At 44.1% G+C, this 24,079-nt stretch overlaps 1 protein-coding gene across 1 annotated transcript in view; it reads right to left on the reverse strand.

The window, feature by feature from the left end:
- CCN4 (cellular communication network factor 4) overlaps nt 1–23,506 on the reverse strand; it is a gene marked incomplete at both ends in the record, with an annotated part of 33,752 nt that extends 10,246 nt beyond the window's left edge. Inside the window, one exon of the mRNA XM_082316579.1 lies at nt 23,459–23,506. Within this exon, the coding sequence (XP_082172705.1) occupies nt 23,459–23,506 (48 nt within the window). The remainder of the gene's footprint in view (nt 1–23,458) is intronic.
- Between the last annotated feature and the right edge of the window lie 573 nt (nt 23,507–24,079).

Consider the following 24,079-nt stretch of genomic DNA (forward strand, 5'->3'; position numbering starts at 1 on the left):
GGTAATTTGCTCTAAAAGAAGGACTTTTGAGCTCACTCTTAGCTGCACAAGCTGTGTTTTGCAGGAAACAGGCCATTGGGTCTGAATCTGAATTCTCTCAGTGCCAGGAGGCACACAAGGCATGAACATCGTTCTTCCACTTCGATCGGTCCGCGGCTGCATGCTCTGGAGTCAAGGGCCGCAGCGCAGTCTTCCATCGGTTTCCCCCTCAGGACACGACCGATCCATCTCCATCTCCTCCTCCTCACTTCGTTACCGATTTTCTCCATCCCCGCCATTTCTGATGCTCGTCGTTTCTGCAACTTTTTATTTTTTTTTTTTTCCGGGAGGAGGTAGTTGGCCTCCTGCCCAACCCCCATGACTTGGAGGGCCAGTGGTTTTTCTGTCAGGGTGGCCTTCCCTTAGGCTGCGTTGGTTTGCGGCACCTTCTTCAATTTTATCCGGTGCACCCTCCAGAGAGGGATCCCCCATCCACCACCCAGGGGACGCGCCTTCTAGCCGTGCAGCCCCAGCTGAAGGCAGGCCATTGGGCGGACTCCTTTTAATTTCCCACAGTAGAACACATTAAAGGAATTTAACCTACATTTCTGATACTGCCTTTCTGAGCAAATGCCAGATGTCATTGATGGAGGGATACAACGTGATCTGGATTATCCCCTGTCCTCTATCTCTGACACATTCACAAAAGAAAAATAAGTCCTCCTTACTACTATGTGATCAAATCAGCTGATTTGCAGACTGACCCAAACATCCTTATTGGTGGGAGCTCATGCACCAAGGCCTGACAGCATCAGCCTGTCACTGTTTAGACATAACTCCAGATTTTGCAGTTTGGCTGGCCTAAACAGGGACACTGAAGTTAAAAACACAACTTTAAGCAGACATCAAGGGATGCATCTCCCAGAAAAGGGTTCTGTATTTGCACTGTCTCTGCCAGATGACACATCTGCTTTCTCCTGGTTCCACCTACTGGCTGAACTATTTAGACAGCACAAGCAGAAACGCCTGTAGAGCCAACTCCAACACCATGCACTACCCTAAATGTTCCCATCAACCAAAACGATTTTAAAAGGCGCCCCAGGAGACTCACATCCACATTCACAGAGTTGCAAACATCCTAATACTAACCTGCCATAGCACAGTTCCCAGGGGAACACAGTGTCTGGAGCTTAATGAAGAAGTAAAACCGAAAAGACAAAATGAAATATAAATAATCTATTAAATAAAGCCACATACCCTTCCATCCCTCAGTTGCATCTCTGGGCAAGCATAGAGATTTCTTAGTTTCATCCCAGAACAGACAGAGGTTAACAACTCATAATGCATGTCAGAGAGATGAGCACATTAGCAATGAAAAACAGGACCTGGCTTACATCAGTGGGCTTAAACCAGGCTCTCAAGGTAGAAGTTTGTTTCTTGATCTTGCTCAGTTGGAACTTCTGAGCTGCATATTGCTGAATATTTGCATTATTATTACACCCAAAATAGATGGGTCGACAAAGAGCCAGTTCTTACAGCAAGATCAGCAGTAATCACAGTACCATCAGGAATTCCCCGCTGTTATACTCTTGCTACAAATCCCTAAGTCCCCATGAATGCTCATAAATTATCACAAGGTAATACTAGTGACAAGTGAGCTAGCATCAGGACAGAGATATAAATCAGATTCTGCAGGACATGTAATAGTAAGAGGAAAATATGCTTATTCAGGGCTCAGGTTCCCCAGAGCATGCATGAGCTTCTAGATATCTCATTAAAATTGATCCCAGACATGAAATCTCCAGAACATATTGTAAAATAACAGACTCTGAAGCCAGAAAATATAAGACAGTTTTATAGATATCAGGTGCCAGCTGCATTTATTCTTGCTGTGCACTGTAGGCTGAGCAGAAAGGAACGTTCTGCATGAAGCATAACACTCAATAGCCTAAGAAAATAAAATATCCATAATGAGTCAACCATTAATATTGCTGTGGATCTATGAGTGATGAACAATCAGCTTCCCATAACTTTATTTTGGAAAATGTATCTGTGGGAAGAATGTAGGCAGATGTTTGGAATAGTCTTTTCTAACTCAGTTTAGGCAATTACAGAGTAAAGATTACATACATTCACCTCTTTGCCAAAACATTGCTTACACTGGTAAACTCAGTATGGCCTCACATTTTCTGCACATTTTTCCATGGAGTGTTCAGAGGGAAAGAACTTCCCTGTTAGAAAGCAACTTGATGTTTCGTAGGTGTTGTCCCAGTAAGAGTAGCACTCGCTTAGAATAAGGTGACCTAAAATGTTTGACATCATTAACAAATTGACACTGTCACCACAGACTCCACTAACTGGGATATTAAACAACATAGTTTCTGTGCTCTAAGAACATTTTAATGTCTTGTGCTGCACATGTTCGGCTTGTGCAGCTAATGAGCTCATCCAGTGAAACTAGCTTGAACTAGAGTTTGAAAAATAACAGGGAACATCTGGATGAGCAATGAGAAAAGTCTCCAGAAGGGACAAGCAGACAGACTTCAATTTTAGGAAAGTGGAAAGTGCATTTGGGCCATCCAAGGTCATAGGGTTACAAACCGTCCTAAAACTGTACAGAACAAGATGTTGACATACGAGCCATGCGCTGGGTAACAAAAGCAGTATCACAGTTCCAGTTGCCAGACAAGAGCAGACTGCTTTGGCAAAGGTTTTACTTTGCAGTTAGCTATGTTCTGCATTTGCTTAATTCCTGTTTTTTCAGTCATGGCCTTGAAATCAAAAGGAAGACGCCTTCTGTCCTGTTACTCCCTTGGGGACACTTTGTCCCAAGCTGGGCAAAAAAGTAAAGTAAGCACAATTAAGAATGGCAAGAATAACATGGTATTCTTTTTCCCATGGCAAGAATAAGTTTTCATGGCGTTTTTCAAAATCATCTTGGTTTTCATGATTTTTCTAATAAAAATAGAAAAATAGAAATCTGCATTTTCAAGTATCAACAATTTTCTGTTTCTGTTTCTCTTCCAATGCAGAGCATTTTGACTTAAAACAACTTTTCATTTTAAAAGTTCATTGTTATTTAAATTCTCAAATCTGAAACAGTTTGCTTGACCTAATATCTGTACTTCCCTAGAGCTGCTGATGAACTGACGAAGTTATGCATCCTTGTTTCCTTTAAATAGCAATTTTCCTCATGTGTCAAGTTCCTACTGCTATTTCCCCCTAGCTTTTCCTTTCCGAGTTGATTACTTTATTTTCCAACTGTCGAAGTGTCTTCCTCCTTGAAATCTGTACTAAGGGCTAGTTATTTGCTCTCATTTTGCCAGTGTTTAATAGTTTGTTTAGATGGAATATGGAAAAGAATCTGGTCTTGGTGAGATCTCAATAGATTAAGTCACTTCCTGGACTACAGTTTTGAACCCTCACTTGAAATGGGATATCAAGGAATTGGCAGTCCAGAGGATGGCAACCAAGATGGTCAGAGACCTAAAGGTCACGACCCAGGACAAGATGCTGAGGGAGCTGGGCTTGAGTAGTCTGGCAAAGAGTTAATGGGTGATCTAGTATCAGTCCACTCTTCTCAGTGGTAGCAGAGGGTATACTAATGGGCAGCAGCCACAAAATGTAGTTGGGGGGGTTTAGTCTGAACACTAGGAAGGCAAGTTTTTTCACTAGAAGAGCAGCGCAGCATTGGGACAGGTCACCCAGGGAGGCTCTGAATTCTCCATCCACAGCTGTTGGATTAAAGACCTTCAGAGGGCACTAACAACCAGCATTTCTGGCAGCCTGTGAATGCATACTTTGCCAAAACCACACCTGGAATACGCCCATAAACCCAAATGACCAGCAAGATGTCTTCATCAGTTCAGTCCTGCATTGTGCCACCTGAAGTCTGGTTCTGGCATAGAGAAATAAAAACTAATCATTTTGTTAAGTGGTGCATTTAATGCAGACGAAAGAATTCTGTTTTGCAGGTCCATCCCCTCTTGCATCATGAAAGCAGGCAAAAATACTATTTGGCAGCTAATTTTATTTTATCTGATAACAGGAAACCTACCAGAAGTCTGGTTTTGTAGCTGGAAGATTTCAAGATAATAGAAGGAAAGAGAAGATGCTGCCACTGCTACTTTAATGGCCCCTTTGGAACACATGGCATGAGTGGCTTCATCCAGAAAAAACATAACTGCCATTTAATAAGTGTTGTATCATTATATCAAAGCCACCTCACGACTCTCAATGAAAGATGAGCAGTAAGACTGCATTGCTACGTCCATGCAGTTAAGTAAAAACCAGATGGAGCCTACCACTTGTCTGAATAAACAGCAGCATTTCCAGGTAAAGAGTTCCATTGTGAAAGGATATTTTGTGCCAAGCATGGCATATTTTGGTAACTGTAGCTTATAGTATTTGATGAGATTTGTTAGACAGAGAATGCAGATGGAAGACATATAGGTCAGCAACATCCTTAGGACCAACAGAAGATGCCAGACCCTTGCACACTCTAGGAGGACCTGAAGCTAACTCAGAGTCTGATTGCAGAACATTAGGACCCAGCTTGAAATGCTATATGTTATCTTACCCTTTGCCAGGCAAAATCATGGCAAAAGTCTCTTGTAGCATATGAAGTGAGTTAGCCCTGTGTGTGCAGAGAGATCGGTAAAGCAGCATTTGTATCTTTGAAGCAAAGGCATCCTCACCAATATCTGCCACAGCCTGGTCATCTGATCTGGGTATAGTCTGGCCATACTTCTGTGAGGAAAGCAGCTTTTCTTCACAGAATCATGGAATCCAAATGTTCAGACAGAGTCTGACTAGTGCCTGGCACTGTTTCTAGAAAACCAAATCAGGAAACCATCAAAACTCAGAGTGGGAGAAAGGCATCATCAAATTGGATCTTACACTGAACAGTGGAAAAGAATAATGGTAATACTGCAGTTCTAAATACCAGTAATGCCAAACCCCATCCATGCGATTGCTGCGTTGTGCTTGCAAGGTCAAGTCTTGTGCCTTGGTCTTCACCACTCTGCATGGCCCAGCGTAGCTCTACTGCGCTTCTGGCTCCATCCTTTCTTTTGCTTCCTGCTGCAGAAACAGCCTGAGGGCACGGGCACAGCTGCTCTGCTTCAGCAGTGAGGATGTGGAGCAATCAAATGTGGCCCCTTCCTTCTTTCTCCTAGACTGTGACACTTATTCCTGCACCAAGTGCCAAAGCAGAGCGGCAGTATGTAGAGTTCACAAATGATGAGAAGACATTAGAGGAGAACTTTTGGTCCAAAAGTGAAAGAAGTATTACCAGGAAGCTGGGAAGAGGAAGAACCTGCAGAATTCATTGCTGGACAAAATCTCCCTCAACCAAGATCAAGTCCCATTCAAACCGGAGAGAATGGGAACAAGAGATTAAGTGCAGGATGAGAGATGCAGAACCTCCCTCACAGCCTCCAAAAACCCCACTGGCCCTTGTTCAACATGTATAATAATATTGCTATACTTGGAGGCCTTGTGATACTTTCACATCTGTATTGTGAGAGATTCAGCTGATATCAGCCACTGTGAGATCCCCTGAGAATAAACAGATAAACTTCCAAAGATCACAGACCGATACTTATTGCACTGAACTTTCCATACCTAGAAACATCTGTGCAAGAGTCTACTAAATCATTGGTGTTCACTGCATACAGGTAGAAATGAGTACACGACGTACCAGACAGTGGAAAACAAGTTCCCATGATTGGTACAGATGACATGGAGTTACTGATAAGGTTATGGCAAATACAGAGAGGTTTAGTTTTCTCTTATAAGGCTACGGCAGTGTAAAGGAACCTTAACCTCTGTATATGAAAATAAGACTGTTGTTTTTTTTTTTTTTTTTTAATTTAGGAATTGTTAGGTAAGTGGATTTGATTACACTAATTTGGACAGATATAGGGAAGACTCAAGAGATGGCCAGAGCTGCACCCCTCCTCATCAGCAACTATGCAGTGTGCAAAGTCTGACAGGAGAAAACTCAAGGGGGTAAAGGAATTATTTACGGTGCTAAAAACTCATTGATCTAGGAACACTAGTATTTAAATTAAGGAAGGGAAACAGGGATTGAAGACGATGGGATGCATCCAGACAGCAAGAGGTTGGACTGATGTTCTGAACCAGTGCCAGGCATCTGGAAATCTCTGAAAACAGGACTATAGAGGTGCTAAGATATATGGGAAGCGAATGAGTGTTGTTATCACACTGAGGGTACAGAGGCAAAAGAGACTCACATAGTCAGGAGACAAACCACAAAACCTCCCTCCAAGTTAAAGTCATATGAAATGGTTAAGGCAGGGTGGGGGGAAAACCACGAACATGAAATAACCAGAGTGCCCATGTGGTCACAAAGAGGAAAGGGAACTGAACACCTTCTACCTCCTCCCCCATCAAACTTGACGGGCACCTCATCACATTGGCAGCGGGACAGAAACAGTGCCATAGCCTATGCTACTTCTAACAGACAAGTTTTCTGTCTTCACTATTTAAGTCCTTTCTGCCTCTTTTGAAATCCTAGAAAATATTTCCATTACATTTCTCTGAGTGCTATAAACTGATTTACGGCAATAGATGCATATCCAAATAATCTACTTCAGGTTCAGGGATCTGAAGGAAAGTGTAAAACAATAGACAGCACAGAGCAGATGCTGCTTTAAATCACTTCCCCAAGGAACTGAAGTATTGAATTCCCTGGGGACGCATTATCTCCCTAATCTGTTTTCTTCCTAAAGCTGATATCAAGCTTTTAACCATATCACAGGGTACCAATGTCCAACAACTGCCTCTTAAAATTCCCCTCCAACAGATTTAGTTAGACATTTTGTCACTGTCTTTTAGAATGTGCCATAAACGACCTCAAGAAGGAAATCTGAAGTCCTTTGCAACAGTGATGTCTGATGTCTAAAAGGAGAAACAAGCAGCAGAATGCTAAGCACACGCTTCTAAGCATTTTTTCTTCTGACTCAAAAGGCAAAAATCCACAGTACAAGAACACACACACACACAAGACTAAAGACTTTGAAATAAACCCAGTAAATTCAATAGAAATGTAGCTGCAAGCTCTAGATGAGTTCAGATGTGCAGAACATGGCTGGAAGGGAGTCTGTGCCCATTCACACCAGGTAGACAGCAAGCCAGAAACATGGTGACCCATAAGCTAGAGAAATGATGAATGCTGTAAGCTCATATTAGAAGTTAAAGCGAAATCAGCACAAACAACCAACCTTGCCAAATTTATGGTGAGATCATTCATCAGGAGTGTGGTGATTAGCTAGAGGCCTCCTTTTCCCAAGCTTTGCTGAGCTTATCTGCCCCAAATCCCTGGAACAAACCCAGCCTAACTGAAGGAATTTACTAACGCAACATGTGGAGTGGAGATATTACTTGCCAAAACATGTATACAAAGACCCTTCACACAGATGATATTGGAGATCATGAGGGCTAAAGCTATGAGGATGGAAGAAACCAGTAAACAAATCTGGAATCTGTTAACTTTTCTAGATGATAGTCAAGACCCTGAAGTAGACTGGAGTACAGGTTTTGTAAGCAGAAAGGAGGAGACTGCAAATTGAGTATACTCAATGTACTCATTATTGGATGTACCAGATCCAGGACACTCCTGTGATCAATTTGTTATGATCAATTTGTTATGATCGTGTTGTTTACAAGAGACAAGCCTGACCAAATCGTTTATAGTCTACCAAAAGGAGAAGGGTGAAACAAAGCATCCTCTTTCTTTGACATGTGGGAAACTGAGATGTAGTGATATTTTTGCCCAGATGCTCAGCTCCATCTCAGTGGTAGTCAGATGTGCAATGCCATATTGTACCTGAGCCTAAGGGATATGCAAAAGGACATCGAAGTCCACAAACTGAATGCCATCTCGTATGAAACTAATCCGTTAAAGCTGGCACCAATCCGACATAAATGAGTTCTTCATAGGAGACACTGACCTACCTGAGGATCACGTTAGAAATCAAGGCCATCACTGCTTTCAGTCAAATGAAAAAATAATAAAGCAATTCCAAAGAGGGCATCTAATAAGACAAAGCTTTACCAGCAGGGAAAAGCATGAAGTGTGTTTATATTATTATTATTAATTTTTTGAATGCTGCCATTAACTTCACTTGAGCTACAGGCTCAAGCAACAAACAAACCAACCAACCAACCAACCTCCACTTCTTTCTTAAGAAAGAAGAAAAATGCTGTTTTCAAGACAAGTCCATCAGGAGGGAAAAGTTTTGGAATACACAACCATTTGAGGGTCAATTAATCCCATTAAAGGCACAAAAAGAACTTTTTTCTTCTCAGCGAATGTAGAAACTACTCAGTTCTTACATGACCAAGAGGATATCTGATCAGCTTTACCCCAGAAAAGGCAAGAAAGAAAAAAATCCCTCTCACAAGAAATATTCACTTTTGTTTATCCAGGAACATAGCTGGAGAGGAGATTGGGAAGAAATCAGTTTTGATTGGGACCTGGAGGTGTCAATGCAGTTAAGATGTAGTTACAAATAAGACTACTAAAAGGAGCCGATGTAAGCAGCTTGCTTTTAACGGCAGTTGCTTAAGATAAGGGAAGTTCCTTTCTAATGTAGACCACATAGCCACACTGTTACTGCACATGGATGCATCTTGTTTGCTTCTCATAGTCACTGCAAAGGATAAATGGCAGCCAGAACAGCATGACTAAAATATGAATGCCTTAAAATAATACTGATACTAATGAAAGTCAGATTATTTACACAGTCAATTTAGAGCTAGTCAACAAATAATAACCACTGATAATCAAATGCATGTGCAAAATGACTCCAAAAACATCCCTGAGCAAATCACCGTCTCACTGTCCAGTGTTGTAAAAGATTGCAGATTTGGTTATAAGCAGCTACCACATCTGCAAGACACTCAGTAGATCAGTGGGATCTTTTGCACTGATGAGATTATCTGTAAAAGGCCCCACTCTCCTCAGCTGCTTTGTGCAACTATCTGTGCTCACAGCTGCTGGATGCAAACCCTGGGCCCCTCTCTGATGACAGCAGAGGAGGAGATCATTGCACTGACTGCACAAGGGACTTGGTAACCACTCTAGATAAAATGCCTGACTTTAGGACTGTTAAAGGTAGGGAAGGTAAACTCTAGATTGAGGGACTAGGGCATGACTTTGCTATTTGAACTCAGCTTTTAGCCTCTCTGTGTCTGCAGAACAGGGGTGGTAATGCTTCTTTTGCTACAAGAAACAAACCCTGAAGGTTGTGAGCTGCCCAGACCATGGAGAAACATGCAGCTGCCATCAAGGGAGATGGCAGACAGCGAATAAGGGCAAGGGAGATCCCAAGAGAGTTCCTCTATGAAGACATCAGTATGGATAGGGAGAGGTAGGAAAGCCAGAGCTGCTAAAAGGGCTATAGGCCTGTGGCTATGCTGGTGATGTGCCTGAGAAGAACAAATTTCTATCCACTCACCCATAGAAAAGTCAGTATTCAGCTTGTAGCATATGAATTTTGCTGAATACGACTTTCAGAGGTGTCTGGAGGACATGGGGACGCCACAGCTGAGCACCTTCAACCTACCTACTTTAGCAAAAAGACAAGGTTTTTCCATTTTGTTCACATAAGAGGAATGATTATCTGACAGCCAGCATATTCCTCAGCCTGGATATACTTGTAGCTTGCCACACCAGTAGCAGAGAGGTTTCGCTCAGGATGCCACAGCCAGATGCAGCCAGGTCACCGTCAACAGATGTGATACCACTGATGCCATCAATTAAATAGCCATACAACACCAGAATGAAAACAGTACACAGATGTGATGAAGATTTTGTTCTGGTATGAAGGGCTGAAATACCTTTGGCATGTAATTTATCCCAAGCTGAAGTCTAGTAGACACTTTCTCATCTCATGCAATAAAAATTCTGTTTACAGAATTTTGGTACATCAGTCTTCTGCTGATGCCCTGGCCAGGGAATTTATTGAATGAATTTTAATTACTGTGAATTGAACTTAGAATGTATAATTACTTTCTCCTCCATGAACACAAAACCAGAAAGTGGGGGTTGCAAAGGAGAAAAGTGTTTTCACCAAAAGCAAGAGGAAATCCTGTTCTTTTCGAATAAAGTGTTAAACCACAACAGGATGTGAAATGTGTGGGGATGTGCAAAAAAAAGAAGAAGAAAGAAAAGGCTGCTCTGGACAGAGACAAGAGGGGAAATTTGCTTTAAGGAGAGAAACTGGTGATGCTGAAGCAACACAACTGCAAGATCAGAAGGGTTAAATTGTCCGTTTATGGAGCCATCGAGTAGGAAACACACAGCTGTATCAACAGGAAAGGGGGATCTGGAGTCAGAAGTGCATTTTTTAACTTGTCCTTTTCTTCCTCTAATCTAACAAGGAGATTAACAGTTGAGATTTCATACAAAAAAGAAAGACCTCAACTGTGCAAGTTCTGCAGCAATGAAGTACAGAGAGGGGAGCAAGCAGGCTACAGTGTGCTGGCAGCTGGACGGCACTTATCAGCAATAGCATCCACTTTCCAGGCCACCACGAAGAAATAAAGACTATTCAAGGTTCAGGGAAGTTTCACACGATGGGAATATACTGGCTTGAGGAATTTGCAGGCCCCAAGGTCGAGCTGAGCCAGAAGCAGCCAAGGCACTGTGGCCCAGACCTCCCATGACTGTCCATCTCTCAACATACACCCCCACATTTTGCCTGGTCTCCAGGCCACTTTTCTCCTCCCTCCTCTAATTTCCTAGGCTGAGTAACCCTATGAAGTTATAATTTTGATTTCCTATTTCTCCGTTTTTTCAGCCAAGATCACAGCCTCAGAGCAGTGTCCAAGTCTCATTGGTTTCAACTGGATTCAGTCACAAAGTAGAGAAAAATAGATATTAGAACACTTCTGTGGATCTGGTCTCAGGTTCCTGACCCTACACAGAGCTCCTATTATCTTTCCAAGAGAACAGTTGAATCCAGCGTTTCAACTGTAGCACACAAGGGCTTTTCTTTTTTTCCCCCCACTCTGTTTCTGTTAAAGAAACTATCATCTGTTAATGTAGAGTGTAAGCCTCGGACAATGTTTATTGTCTGAAATCCCTCTAGCTCATCAGAGTAATAGGAAAAGACAGGAAACGTATTTGGCTTTATCAGAAGGTGAGAAAAAAAATGTGAGTTTTGTTAGTCACATGGCACTTGGGGTATTCTTCCTACTCGGCCTCTTTTATTGGGAAAAGCAAAATACAAGCACACAAGCAAGCAAATCTTATACAAAGGCAATAATGCAAAATGAGAAGGAAGAACATTTTTTCTCCAAATAATACACTCATTTTGTAAGCCAACAACTAATAATTTCAAGCCTGCTACAAACCGCAATGTGGTTGAGAGGAGTTTAGGGCTGACCCTTGGGGACCAGGCGCTCACAGCCCATATTCACAGAGCCCACAATCATTAACTCCCCAAACCTGAAGGGAACAGATACTGCCTGCTTTCTAAGTGGCTTTTCAGAGGAGGATGTCTGGGTTTTACATTCACTCTGTTACTTTTTCATCTTTAAGTGTGATTTAGATCCATATCCTGGGTTTTTTTCAGGTGATTACCCAATTCAGGGTACACGTTGATCTATCGTTTCATGCAGTATATCTTAAAAACATCAGATAATCCATATAGGTAGCAGTTTGCCAAAAAACGAGTGAAAACTGTAGGGAGTGTACATCACTTAAGCTTTAATAGCATTAAAAGGAAATAAGATACCCACAAAAAAATTATGAGATTAAAAGACACAAAAAAGCACTGGGGCTTTCCACAGGCAGAGGCCGAAAAGCCAGAGCAGCTCCTAGGAGGCAGCAGGTACCTTTGTAACATTAAGATCATTAGGAATGACAACTATTCAAATACCTCATATAGATTTATTCCACATTAGTGAAAAGGGAATAAAAGAATTGTTTTCTTCCAAAACAGTGCTTCTTCAGCACTGAACTGGGCAACTGGGTCTTGGTTTAACCGCCTTGGCCAGCCCCATGCTGTAGCCCCAAGAAACAGTGTGTCCTTGATGCTGACAGAATAACAACATGGGGTTCTCTCACCCAGATTTTAGTTGCCCATAGCAGTGGCTGAGCAGAACATCAAGGATGAAGAACCAGCAGGATGGCAGGGAGAGACAGCCAAGGGGAGCTTGGAGAAAAGACCACCCATGCAAGTCTCCCATGTGAGGCGTGAGAGATGAGCTGATCCAAGAAACTTTTCTAAGGGGCATTTGCTTTTTTAGCAAGAACTGCTGCAGGGCAGCAGTCAGCAGAGTGATGGCTACAGACAGCATCTTGTCCCATGTGCTATGAAAAAGGAGGAGGGGGTGAGTCCCTGAACAGGGGCAACAGGCTGTTCCTGAAGAGCTGGCCCAGAAACAGCAAAAACTCCAGCGATGGGAAGAAGGGGGATCAGAAGAGGTTGGAGCCAGCTCTCAAGCCAGCCTGGGCTTTGCACAACAAACATTATTGCAGGCATGCTTGAAGCTCAGATCCTGTTTTAATACGCAACAGAAAGCCCCAAAAAGCATCTGCACCTTCCCACCCTGTCCCCAACAAAAGCTGACACATTGCAAATGGGGAAGGAAGAAAAAAGAGAGAGGCCAGTAGATTTGCCCTTGGCTTTTACAAAGCTTTGGGGACAAAACCATTTCTTTCAAATTAAATACAATGGAAACTACAAGTGGGGAAACTAGAACACCTCCTGGCACAAATTCATGAAGAAAAAAGAAAAGGAGTGACGTTATTAGTATAGGAAAATTATGTATTGTGCCGGAGAACGAATCCTTCTGCCCTTGAAGTCAGTGGAAACAGAACTGAAATTCAGGGCTTTGGTAAAAAAGATGCCAGAGAACGAACCTAAAATAACTGGTGCAAGCAGTAGATGTGAAGGCTGATGTACTTGGAGGTATCAGCTCTCTGGATGCACACACAGCACTTGCAAGGGCAAGCAGACCATGTCACAGTCTGCTTTTAGGAGGGATTCCTCATGTTGGAAAGCAGCACCTTTCACGGGCAGGAAATTATTGAATAACCCTGTTTTAATCTGGGGCCCAAGAGATGAAGTGACTGTCCCAAAGGCAGACAGGATGTCTGTGGCAGAGCCAAAAATAGCAGTTAGATTTCTTGTTCCTACACTGTAACCATACCGTGATCCTTCCTCCCACACACAGTTAATAAACAAAGTTGTTTAGTTCTTACTGGATGCAAAAAAGAAATCGTTCCATGGAGCAGACTCTCAGATGCTGTCAGTTCAACAAAGTCAATTGCTTAGTGTTTTATCTTTCAACCATCACATGCACCTGATTCCTGCAAAAGGGAAAGACTCTTCCACCTCTCCAACACCTTTGAGTCCAACAAATCAGTGGTGATCAGCAGTTTATAACTTGATGCATCTGTGCAAAGTGAGGAAATGGGTCCTTCACAAATGATTCACTCTTGCTTGCATGCAGCTGTGATACCTGCTGGGGTCCAGGTCTAAACCAACCAGGTGACAAAATTCTCATTTCTGATCCAGAGACCTGCTGACACTATGAATGGCATAAAAAACAAAACAACATAGGTCCTTGCTCAGGCCAGGGTATTGCTGTAGCTCCACCACAACCCACTGACACAGGGAGTCCTGCACACTGGCACTGAAGCACTTTGGCAGGTCACAAGGAGAAAGTTGCTTAGACTTCATGCTCATCGGCACCCACATGCCTCCTGAAAAACACACCATGTTGCCACATCCCCATCCTAAACAACTCCAAATTGGAAAGTGGCAACATCTCAGCCCTTAAAGAGTTAACGCTGCTGCTTTCATACATGGAGGAGGACATCAGCTATGTGTTTTGCCTCCAGGAGGATAAAGATGAATTTCTAATTATATGGGTACTGACATTTTTGCTTGTCTCTGAATAACTGGTGTTGGCTGCCTGTAGCCCACAGCAAGCCAAGCAGGAGCGGGAGCTGCGCGCAGAGCCTACGCGCAGGCACAGGTTTGGTCTCCGAAATCCCTGACACGCGAGGGCAGTGTTGGTGCACAAATGACAAGGCTGAGGTCTCCCCAACAGCCCTGCTCAGCACCCTGCTTCTTCCGAGCATCCCCCTGGGCCCAGGCTGCTCCACAAACACGATTTGTGCCAGAAAAACGACATTTGGGAAGCGCATGGGGAGGGAGGCGTTAAGCCAAAATATTTATATCCGCACCGCTCCCGCCGTAGAGGCAGTTTTTCTAAAAAAGCTTCCCCTGTATTTTACAGGGTGAACAATAAAACCAGGATCAACACCTTTACGGTCATATAGTCACATGGGAAGGAGACAAATGCAATTCTTTAATTATTCCTCTATAAAATTCCTCTATAAAATCATCAAGGATGCAGCGGTTTTAAAAGGATCTCAACTGTGCTGCCGTAATATCCATTATTCCTCTAATCAAATACTCCAGCCTCCCAGATGATACTCTGGAAAGCATTTTAATATTGCTGGGGGGGTGGGAAACAGTCAAAAATATGTCAAAAACATGTCAAAAACATCTCGAGTGCAAACAGACTGCCTATATGATCATATGGAATAACTGACACAAAACATAAAAATACAGGGGGGATGTGGGTATATGCATACATGTATTATATATATGTGTATTGAAATCACACAGGATTAAGCATATCAACTAAAAGAAGCAGAAGGTTCTTATCTGAGCCCGAAACCAGGCACGTAATGCATCGTTCCACCACAAGCTCAGGAGCTTACCCACACAGGGGCAGCTTTGGCGGGTCAGGAATTCACCAGCCTGCACGAGCACAATCACACCACCTCTTTGGGGAACCCCAGTGCACTGAGGAAGCTAAGTACAGGCTTTGATGCAAAATCTGGAAAAATAAGTCAAGTGGCCCCCAGAAATCCACTACCTCATAGACATCAGCTCGCGGCTTCTCTGACCCTTATGTATTTTTAAATGTAATTTCAAATATTTACACTTGCCACTCTAATAAAACAGTGAAAATTAATAGTGAATGATCTCTATAAATGAACGGCAGTGTTAAATAGCAGGGATGTCATTATATATATTTAACTACAGTAATTACAATACCTAGGGTCAAATGTGGAAGAAAAAAGAAAGAAGCCAACTGAATTTGCCCTCATTCTCTTACACCAATGTATACCAGCCCACATACAGATGCTGTGGGTATGACCTAGTCCTCCAAGACCAAGATCCAGCAGGAAATATTGCTGGCAGTGCTTATAAATACATCACCTGCTGAATGGCCAAACTAGTTAATGGAACCTGGATATTTTCCTAATTAATTTTCCACCCTTTTTTTCTCATAAAAATGTAACCGAAGAGTTTTATAGTGTAATCCACTTGCAGATTCTCAGCACTGGCTGCAGTTTTTGTGGTTTGGTCCTTCCTTGCTAAACAGCTAAAATGACCCAGCTGTTACTCTAAAACCAGAGAATTAGTAGCCTGTGGGCAGCCAAGTACATATGCCAGGCATTCGGAGAAGCGCTTAATTTCTCCCATATGGATTTCGATGTCTCTGCCTTCTCATCAGCCCAGATACAGAAGGTTCCCTTTGTCACAGCAGATATAAGCTGGTGATCATAAATGTCAGCTATAGCCTGCTTGGTCATCAGACATATCCAGGAATATTTTAGTGGACTTCAAAACCCAGAAAGGAGGATCCACTAGTCCAAAAAACATAGATGCAGACTGACCTCTTGCACCACAAATAAAAGAATGCCAAGGACACCATTTATCCGTCATGGCAGAGACAATGACACAAGTGTTTAGAGCACAGGCGGGAGATGCTTTAAGACAGTGATAGCATTTTTTGGGGAAGTTATGAGTCTCTCTGCAGAGACCTGGTACATTAGTTGTCTGCCCAGTGCAAGAAGGCTGGCCCCTTCATGAAGTAAAACAAATTCACCAGAGCCACTGATTAAGGTGATTAGTGTTGTCCCCAAAAGGCACCAGACTGGGTTTCAGCAAAGCCATGCTCCCTTCTCTTCTCTATAATCTTCCTTTCACAGGCCAAGCATATGGATATGGATATGAGGAAACTTCAGCAAGAGAAAGAAACAGTCTGCCACTCATCTTGCTGTCTCTTGTTACTCAAAAATCTTCAGCAAGAAGAAAACAGCAAAAATGAAAGCAGGATGGTAATCTGGAAAGCTGGTAGAGCATGGAAAGGAACTGAAACTTTTAAACCACTCAAAAACTAAAGTTTGAGTTGCATTCATAAATTCTATACAGAGGAAAGTGCTACAGTGTACATGTAGCCAAAAAATTGCTACCTTCTAAAAAAAAAAAAATCCCCGAGTCATCCACAGCAATTTTGGTAATTTTGGTCAAAGTTGTTAAGACTGTGTGGGTCGCACTATTCCTGGTGGCACATAGCAAGTTTTGTTTCAGGTATTGTACAGAATTGCAAAGTTGCTTACTACTACTGACTTAACTGTGGTCTTTCCATTATATAGAGATACTACATATACTAGTTCCATGTTTCTAAATCTAATGTAGCTACTAATTCAGTCAAGCTAGACAGTTGCATGCTAGAGTTGTAATAATAAAACCAATGCTTCATATCCACCTGGAAGCCTTTCACTGGAGGTGATTTCAGTATGCTAGGAAGGGAAAGAACAGGTTCACCTTAAGCTGAGTAGAAGGAGTTTGTTTCAGCACTAAGAAAAAAGTACAAAAGCCGCCAAAGCATTACAGGTATTCTGAGTTCTGTTCATCTGAGCGTCAATGAAATGCCAGACCAAGTGACTTTGCTATGCTGCTCCATCACCAAGCACGAGATGTTTTTTCTTATAACTCCTCTGAATCTGCAAGGCAAGCTCTTAGGAGAAGGTTCTTTTGCAGGGCTGGAATTGCTCCATAACAGCAAAGCCCTCACTGCGCACATGTCCAGCATCATCAGAATCTAGGTGACTCACAGGCCTCCATGGATGATGCATGAGCCCACAATTATTTCTGCAAATACCTCTCAGATTTCCCTTTGGGCTCATTGCTCGCCATCCTGGAGTCCATGAAACTTGGCCTTCCAACTTGCTCATCTCTTATTTGCTTTATAGGTTAAGTAGAATGACAGACTCAGACTAATAAAACAGAAGAACAACGTGGGAGCTATTGAGAAAGAGAAGAGGAACACAGAGATGACCACACAGTCCTGGAATGCATTAGCAATGCAAGTATTAGAAATTCATTATTTAAGTTGTGCTGCAAAGCTTAGCTTAAGTGTTATCTTCTTGCACAGCTTTTTCAGCCTAAAGGCGCTCCTTTCCTTCCCCATCCACAAGAAGAATTACTTGTAGAGCAGAACCAGCTGTTGGCACCCACAGAGGTAAAAATGCCTTTTCTCCCTTCTACTTTCCCACACCTAGCCCAGATGTAAGGATAACAAGTCAAAGCCCAGCAGCAGTCTATTAGAAGACACAAGGGATTAAGAGGACTCCAGAAGCTTCACCCAAGATGCCAGAATAAGCAGCAGACAAGAGGGAAACATGTAAGTTTTCAGTATGGATGCAATAAATAACGAAGGCACCAGTGGAGGTTATTCCCAGAGCTGGGAGATCACCAAGGTAGAGGAGAACCTGTGATCCTCACCTATAGCTAGGAAACCCAAAGCAGCACTGAACAACATCTGCACAGAGCTGCTAAAAGAGCAGAGTCAGAGTCCCTCTACCCAGGACCACATCTGTAAAAATGAAGCCCTGTGATCCCCCTGCCAAGCTGCAGCAATGGGAGGTTGAAGGTAACTCATCTCAGGATGCAGCAAACCCTGGGTGGGACTAACTTGGAAGAGGGAGTGACGGGGTGCTGTAAGCCTCGTCCAAGAAACTGGGTCTGAATTTTTGGTGGACATCAGAACACAGAAAGAAAACAAATGGGTAGACTTTTTTTTGGCCCATCACTGTCAAGCTGACAGCTGTCAGCCAAAGTTTCTATTTAACAGAAGCAGAAAATTCTACTTTTAACATAAGCACTCTAAGAATGAGGGTGGTTGAACTATATTATAAGAAAGCAAAGGGGGAGTCAGGGGGAACATCTTAATCCAGAGTGTCTACCTGCACCTTCTGGTGACAAATCTGAAAGAGTAAGGAAACCTTACCCTGCTTTCTGGTCCACAACGTGAGACACTGTCAGGCTTGATACTCAAATGTATCTTCAGCTGAAGCTGTGGGCGTTCAGCTTTTGCCAGGCCACAGCTGCCAATGTTCACATACATGATACTATTTCTTTTTTTTTTTTAAAGCAGCTTCATTTCCACTTGTGCATAAGAGCCAGGGCTGTCCAGACAGGAATGCTGAAGACCCCTCTGGGACACTGAAGCCATCCAAAAAGAGCAGCTCTCAGTAAGCTGAGCACTTGCAAGATGCTAAAGCAACTCAACATCCCAACATGGGAGCCCAGAGCTTCTGAAGAAATAAGTCAGCTGTCTTATTTGTGGGTGTGGAGGACTTCTGAAATTTTTGACCAGTGCCTTTTCCTAGCACCTGGGAAAGGCAGGAGAAGCTAAACATGCACAGCCCTTTCAAAGGACAAACGCCCAGCATAATCATGTAAATCTTATGCTTTTGCTAAAACCCACAGCTATAATTTTTAACTAATGCCTTTCCCTGGAGAAGCCCCACTAGCAGAGCACTCGCTCTGCAGGCAGGACTGTTGCAGCGTGAAATGGGGACAGGACCTGCCCGAGGGGACACAAACAGGCCGTGGCACAACGGCGAGGCGGGGAGGAAGCCAGTTCCTGTCCCCAGCTCTGTCTTGGTTAATGTTGGCAAAGAGACTGTTGCACACTGGCAGCTGATGGCTATCAAAGCGAGTTCAGACACTGATAGGAGAAGTTATGAAGAAAATGCATGAAAGTCTGCTGCTCTCAGCAAAAACTCTGTGTGTGTGTTTGTGTATTTAGGAGACATCTTTGCTTCATCAGAAACAGACTTGGGTCTGAACCTCTGATCCATCTGAAGCACATTCAGTGCTACCTTCAGGATGTTGCCTTGGCAATGATTTCCTTCTGCAAGTGGATTTGTGAGGGAGGACTGCCAAATAAAAGACCAGCTTTGGGAAAGCCCCACGTATGATGCAGCCATACCCATGGGGATTATGTCTACCAGCTTCGAGCCACAAGATACTCATTTGCATAGCTGAATCCCCAGCTGCTATAACCAGAGTAATTTTAATTGACATCTACAATTTATGGAAGCGTAGGGTAGGAGCCGCTCTAAAGAGAAGTGTATGGGCCCTGTCTCTGGTAACCAGATGGTGTCAAGCAACAGGGAATGGTGGGAAGGTTAGAGGGACAAACACATCAGCTTTGAACCTATGCTGCCGAAGATTATCTATGCATCATTATCCATGTTGCAAGGCTGTAGCCTTTGTTATGAAGCACTCGATAGACAAACAGCTCACCTCCCCTGGAGAGCCACAGGATTTTGGCAGGCAAGAATAAAGGCGCCTGGAATCTTTAGCATTAGACTATATAAGAGCTGCTAGCAAAGCAAATAGATAAATGAATAAATCTATCTGTAGCCTTTTCTTTTTTTTTTTTTTTTTTTTTTTGGTTCAAGTTTGGTTAGAATGCAGTTTTGCCTGGAAGAGCTCAAAGAAATGCAATCATTTTTTTCCTGCCACCAAATCCAAACATTTTACAAATTAAATTCTTGGCCTCACATCTATGTCAATAAACCTTATAAAAAGGAGAAGGAAAAACTCATATTATGGTTCTCAAACCACTTTCCACACAGACTGAGGCAGCCCTGAACTCGGGTCATTATCAGTGACTATCTAGTGAAATCAATGATTAAAAGGAGATGGTGCCTATATAAAACTGTCTTCAAACATCTCTCTGCTTCCTTCCTCCCACTAAAGTCAAAAGCCTGGTGTTTGTGTGCTGTGACTGCCATCACACCAAATAAAAGTGGCAATACCTGCTTACTAGTTGATGCTATTTTCTCCTTGACCTGTTGTTTACCAGCAAAGGAAAAGTCTGCAGGTTTGCATTCACCTCTTATCCGCACACAACCCATTCCTCCTCTTCATATGTTTTAGAAAACTCCAATGCTGTTCTTCTTCCTATATAATCTCCTTTACTAATTTTCTACAAAGTGTAGAATTGCTTTTCTAATCATCACCCTGGTTTGGGACATTTTGTCCCATTCAAACAAGGGGTCTCATATCTGCTGGGTCATCAGGACCAGAGGCTGAAGATCCTGCTCTGATTCCTCAATGGGCAGCACTGAAAGGGGCCAATGCATCCAACTTTAAAGTCCTTGCTGCAGAAATGACTCGGGCACTGGGGAATCTCAGCCTAGTTGACAGGACTTGGGCTCCCAGGTTCTCTGCCCTTATATCTATGAAAAAAAAAATATTTTAAGAAATGTTTGAAAACTTATGCCTGAAATTCCAACTATGCTCAGCTATTTTTCTCTTTGCAAATCCATCACCTGTGCAGTTATGCCCCAATATAAAACCTTGTCGATAAAACTGTTTAAGAACTTGGTAACTGCCTGTAGCTTAACACAGCACTGGGGGATGGAGGACACTCCCGCAGAACCTGATAGCTGCCTTCTGAAATGCCCTTTGACACCTGCCTGACCTTCCCATATTAACTCCTCTGCCTTTCCCCCTGGAACAAGTATGTATATTCCAGTATATTCCAGTATATTCCAGATAGTCAACCCCCCTCTTTCGCAGTGGAGCATCTTTTTCTGTCCGTATTTCTTCATATATGTGAAGAGTGACAAGTCCCCAGGGAGACCACAGGGCTTTGCCTGTGCACAGTGACCTGCTTGATGCAGCCACTCCACGGATGCCCCTGCAGTGTTGGAAAGATCTTTATTACTGTTGTGATGATGCCATCAAAGATGCAACACAATAGACAATGAGGTGGGGCGGTGTCAGAGCTTTATCAGCACTCATCTGTTACGAGTCACTGTGCGACTGAGCTGAGATATCTCGCATGAGCAGGGTAGCCATGCCAGCTAAATATTCACAATATCCCATACCATTTGCAGTATCCCTTGCTCCTTCAGACATCCATCCCTTAAGCAGATCAAACTAAGCCTGCTCTTCTCCCAAAAGTCCTTTAAGTATTAGATAGACTTACTACCAGGTCCCAGTTGCTCTCCCCAGCCCCTCTCATCTGTCTATGCTATACACTCTTTCCATCCCGTTCCCCCACTCCCTTATGTATGCCAGACAGAAAACTGCCCTTCATCAGCCTACCAACCCCCCCATCACATCCCGGTTGAGGTGTGGAGAAGACCCACAGAAAGCCAGTTCATTACTGGGGAGCAATCGTCCCTCCTCAATGGTTTCTAAGCACAGCCTTCTAAGGTCCAGCTCCGCGGGTGTGTTCAGGAGGTGGCAGTGCCCCTGGGATGCTCCAGAGAGACACAGCTTCACCTACTCCGTTCAATGGAGAGCTTGATCTGAAACAGTCGAGACCCAGGACTCATTTTAGGCTATTTAGATGCTGTTTTGAACTCTTTTTTAGATACCATTTAGACCAAACATGCTGCCAGCAGTATTTGGATTGCACTCACTCACTCACCCCCACAGCAGGCGCGTGTGTCTGCATGCACTCACACATACTTTCAGGCTACAGCAGCTTTTTTTTAAAAACATCTTTGATATCAAGGGAATCCAGGACACCCACTGCAAAATTTACAAGGCTCACACAGATCTCTTCCAGCAAGACTGTTTGGGGGGACCCTCCCTCTGTGTGACTTTTTACTTGCTCAACACAAATCAACTGAGGTAAGAATCAACTTACCTCAGAGAGCCCGAGAGGTGCATTTTGTTTGTTTGTTGTTAGTTTTGTGTTTTGTTTTGTACTTTTTTTCTAGAAGAGGCACCGTTATCAGTCCATCTCCACGTTCACGCAGGACTTATCGCTTTGCCATCTGCTGTCACACAGGTGCAGCTGGTGTACCACACCACGCCTGCTACTTTCTTGCTTTAAAGCCGGGCTTTATCTCACAACACACAAGCCAACCCCTGATGCCAGCAGCCCTGCAAAGCAAAATCCCCCCCTGTGCAAAGCAGTTGATGTTACCCCCCTCCGAGCAGAAGCGATGCTCAGACACAGCTCCACACGTGTCTGGCTCAGGGAATGCCCCAGCCTCAAGCCAGGTAGCCCAAACGGCTCCCTAGGACCCACCTCTCTTTCGGGGTCCGCAGGGCTCCCCAAGCCTTGGCTCCGGGGATGGGGATGAGGATGAGGGACATCGCGGGTCCCCCCGCCCGGGACAGGCGCTCCCCGCACCCACCGCCTCCCTGCCGCGCCGGTCGCCTTCCCAAACACAACAGCTCCCAACAGCCAGCGCTGCCCCCCGGGGGTTTTCCACAAGCCGAGAGCACGCACCGGGAAAGGAAAAGCAAAACGCAAACACCTTCTGAAATGAGTGGCTTTCCCATGCAGGTTTTTTCCAAAGAGGAGGGGAAGGAAAGCAGCTACTGCCTGCGTGGATCGAGCAGCTACAGAGATCGGGAGAGGGGGAAATAAAACCCTCCTCCTCCGCCGGCCCTGAGGCAGCGCCGGCAGCGGCACCTGCGGGGAGCGGCCGCGGCACCGCCCGGGCCCGGCCCCGGTCCCCGCCATGGCACGGCGCGGCTCCAGCCCCTTCCCGCACCGGCCCCGGCCCTGCTTCGGTCCCGGCCCCCTTCGGGCACCGCCGCCCGTCGGGGACCTGCCTTTTCCCCTCCAACCCGCTCCCAGAGCAGCCTCACCCTGGCTGCTTCGGGCAGGAATGGGTGATCTTTTCCTCCTTTTGCTCCACAATACAAATAGTAGCAAGAAAAGGAAAGGAAAAAAAAGTGGGGGGGGTTGAAATTCCACACTACAGTTTTCTATGCAGATCCACCTGGATGCTGAGCAGAGACGGACTCACTCAGAGACACTTCTGCACCTTACTTCTTCCTTTTTCCCCTTTCTCTCCTTTCCTTTCCTTTCCTTTCCTTTCCTTTCCTTTCCTTTCCTTTCCTTTCCTTTCCTTTCCTTTCCTTTCCTTTCCTTTCCTTTCCTTTCCTTTCCTTTCCTTTCCTTTCCTTTCCTTTCCTTTCCTTTCCTTTCCTTTCCTTTCCTTTCCTTTCCTTTCCTTTCCCTTTCCTTTCCCTTTCCTTTCCTTTCCTTTCCTTTCCTTTCCTTTCCTTTCCTTTCCTTTCCCTTTCCTTTCCTTTCCTTTCCTTTCCTTTCCTTTCCTTTCCTTTCCTTTCCTTTTTCCTTCCCTTTCCTTCCCTTTCCTTTCCCTTTCCTTTCCCTTTCCTTTCCCTTTCCTTTCCTCTCCTTTCCTTTCCTCCACAGTTCACCTTTCCCTCCCCACTCTCCCACCTCCCCAAAGTGCCCACCTTCCCGCATGCACCGCACTCAGCTCTCCCAGCCCACCATGCATTAAACCCAAGTGTGTTTGCAGAAGATGAGTCCCTCCTGCAGTTTCCAAACTCACCTGCAAAATGCTGCTTGTTGCTAGAATCCAGGGCAAAAGCCACCTCATCCCTGGAAGCCGGGATTAAATACATTGATTGAACCCAGATTTAGAGCCGTTTTGAACAAAAACACCACTTTGGGGAATGCAGAGCAATCCTGAACTGGCAACCTAGCCTAGGCACTCTGCCTTTTTCTCTTGGCTCTTTGGGGATTTTATTAAAGACAGATCTGACGTCAGGGTGAAGGACAAGCCCTGCATTTTTCCTCTGGAGAAACTTTTCCTGCCTTCACTTCTTCATTTTTGTGTGTGGTGTTGTCCCACCTCCTGCATTTCAGTGCATCGCCGTTAGCCAAAGGGCTCTTAAAGGGAAAGCTGCAGCGCCGTGGTCCATCGCACTGCGATTTTAGCACCGCACCGAAATGCTCAGAGCTTACCCCTCATGCTGCTCATGGCATTCAGGATCTTGCAACTTAGCTAGTACGGCAAGAAACGTTTGATCTGGCTTTACTGATTATGATTAATGACCTGACATGTATACAAATATGCACAGATGTTTGATTTATTTTACCTTTTAAAAAGAGTGGCTTCATTTGAAGTGCAGAAGGGTGTTCGTCCTGCAAGCGCACCCCGCGGGATGCT

Source organism: Platalea leucorodia (assembly GCF_965183815.1).
Source record: "Platalea leucorodia genome assembly, chromosome: 1".
Lineage (NCBI taxonomy): Eukaryota > Metazoa > Chordata > Aves > Pelecaniformes > Threskiornithidae > Platalea > Platalea leucorodia.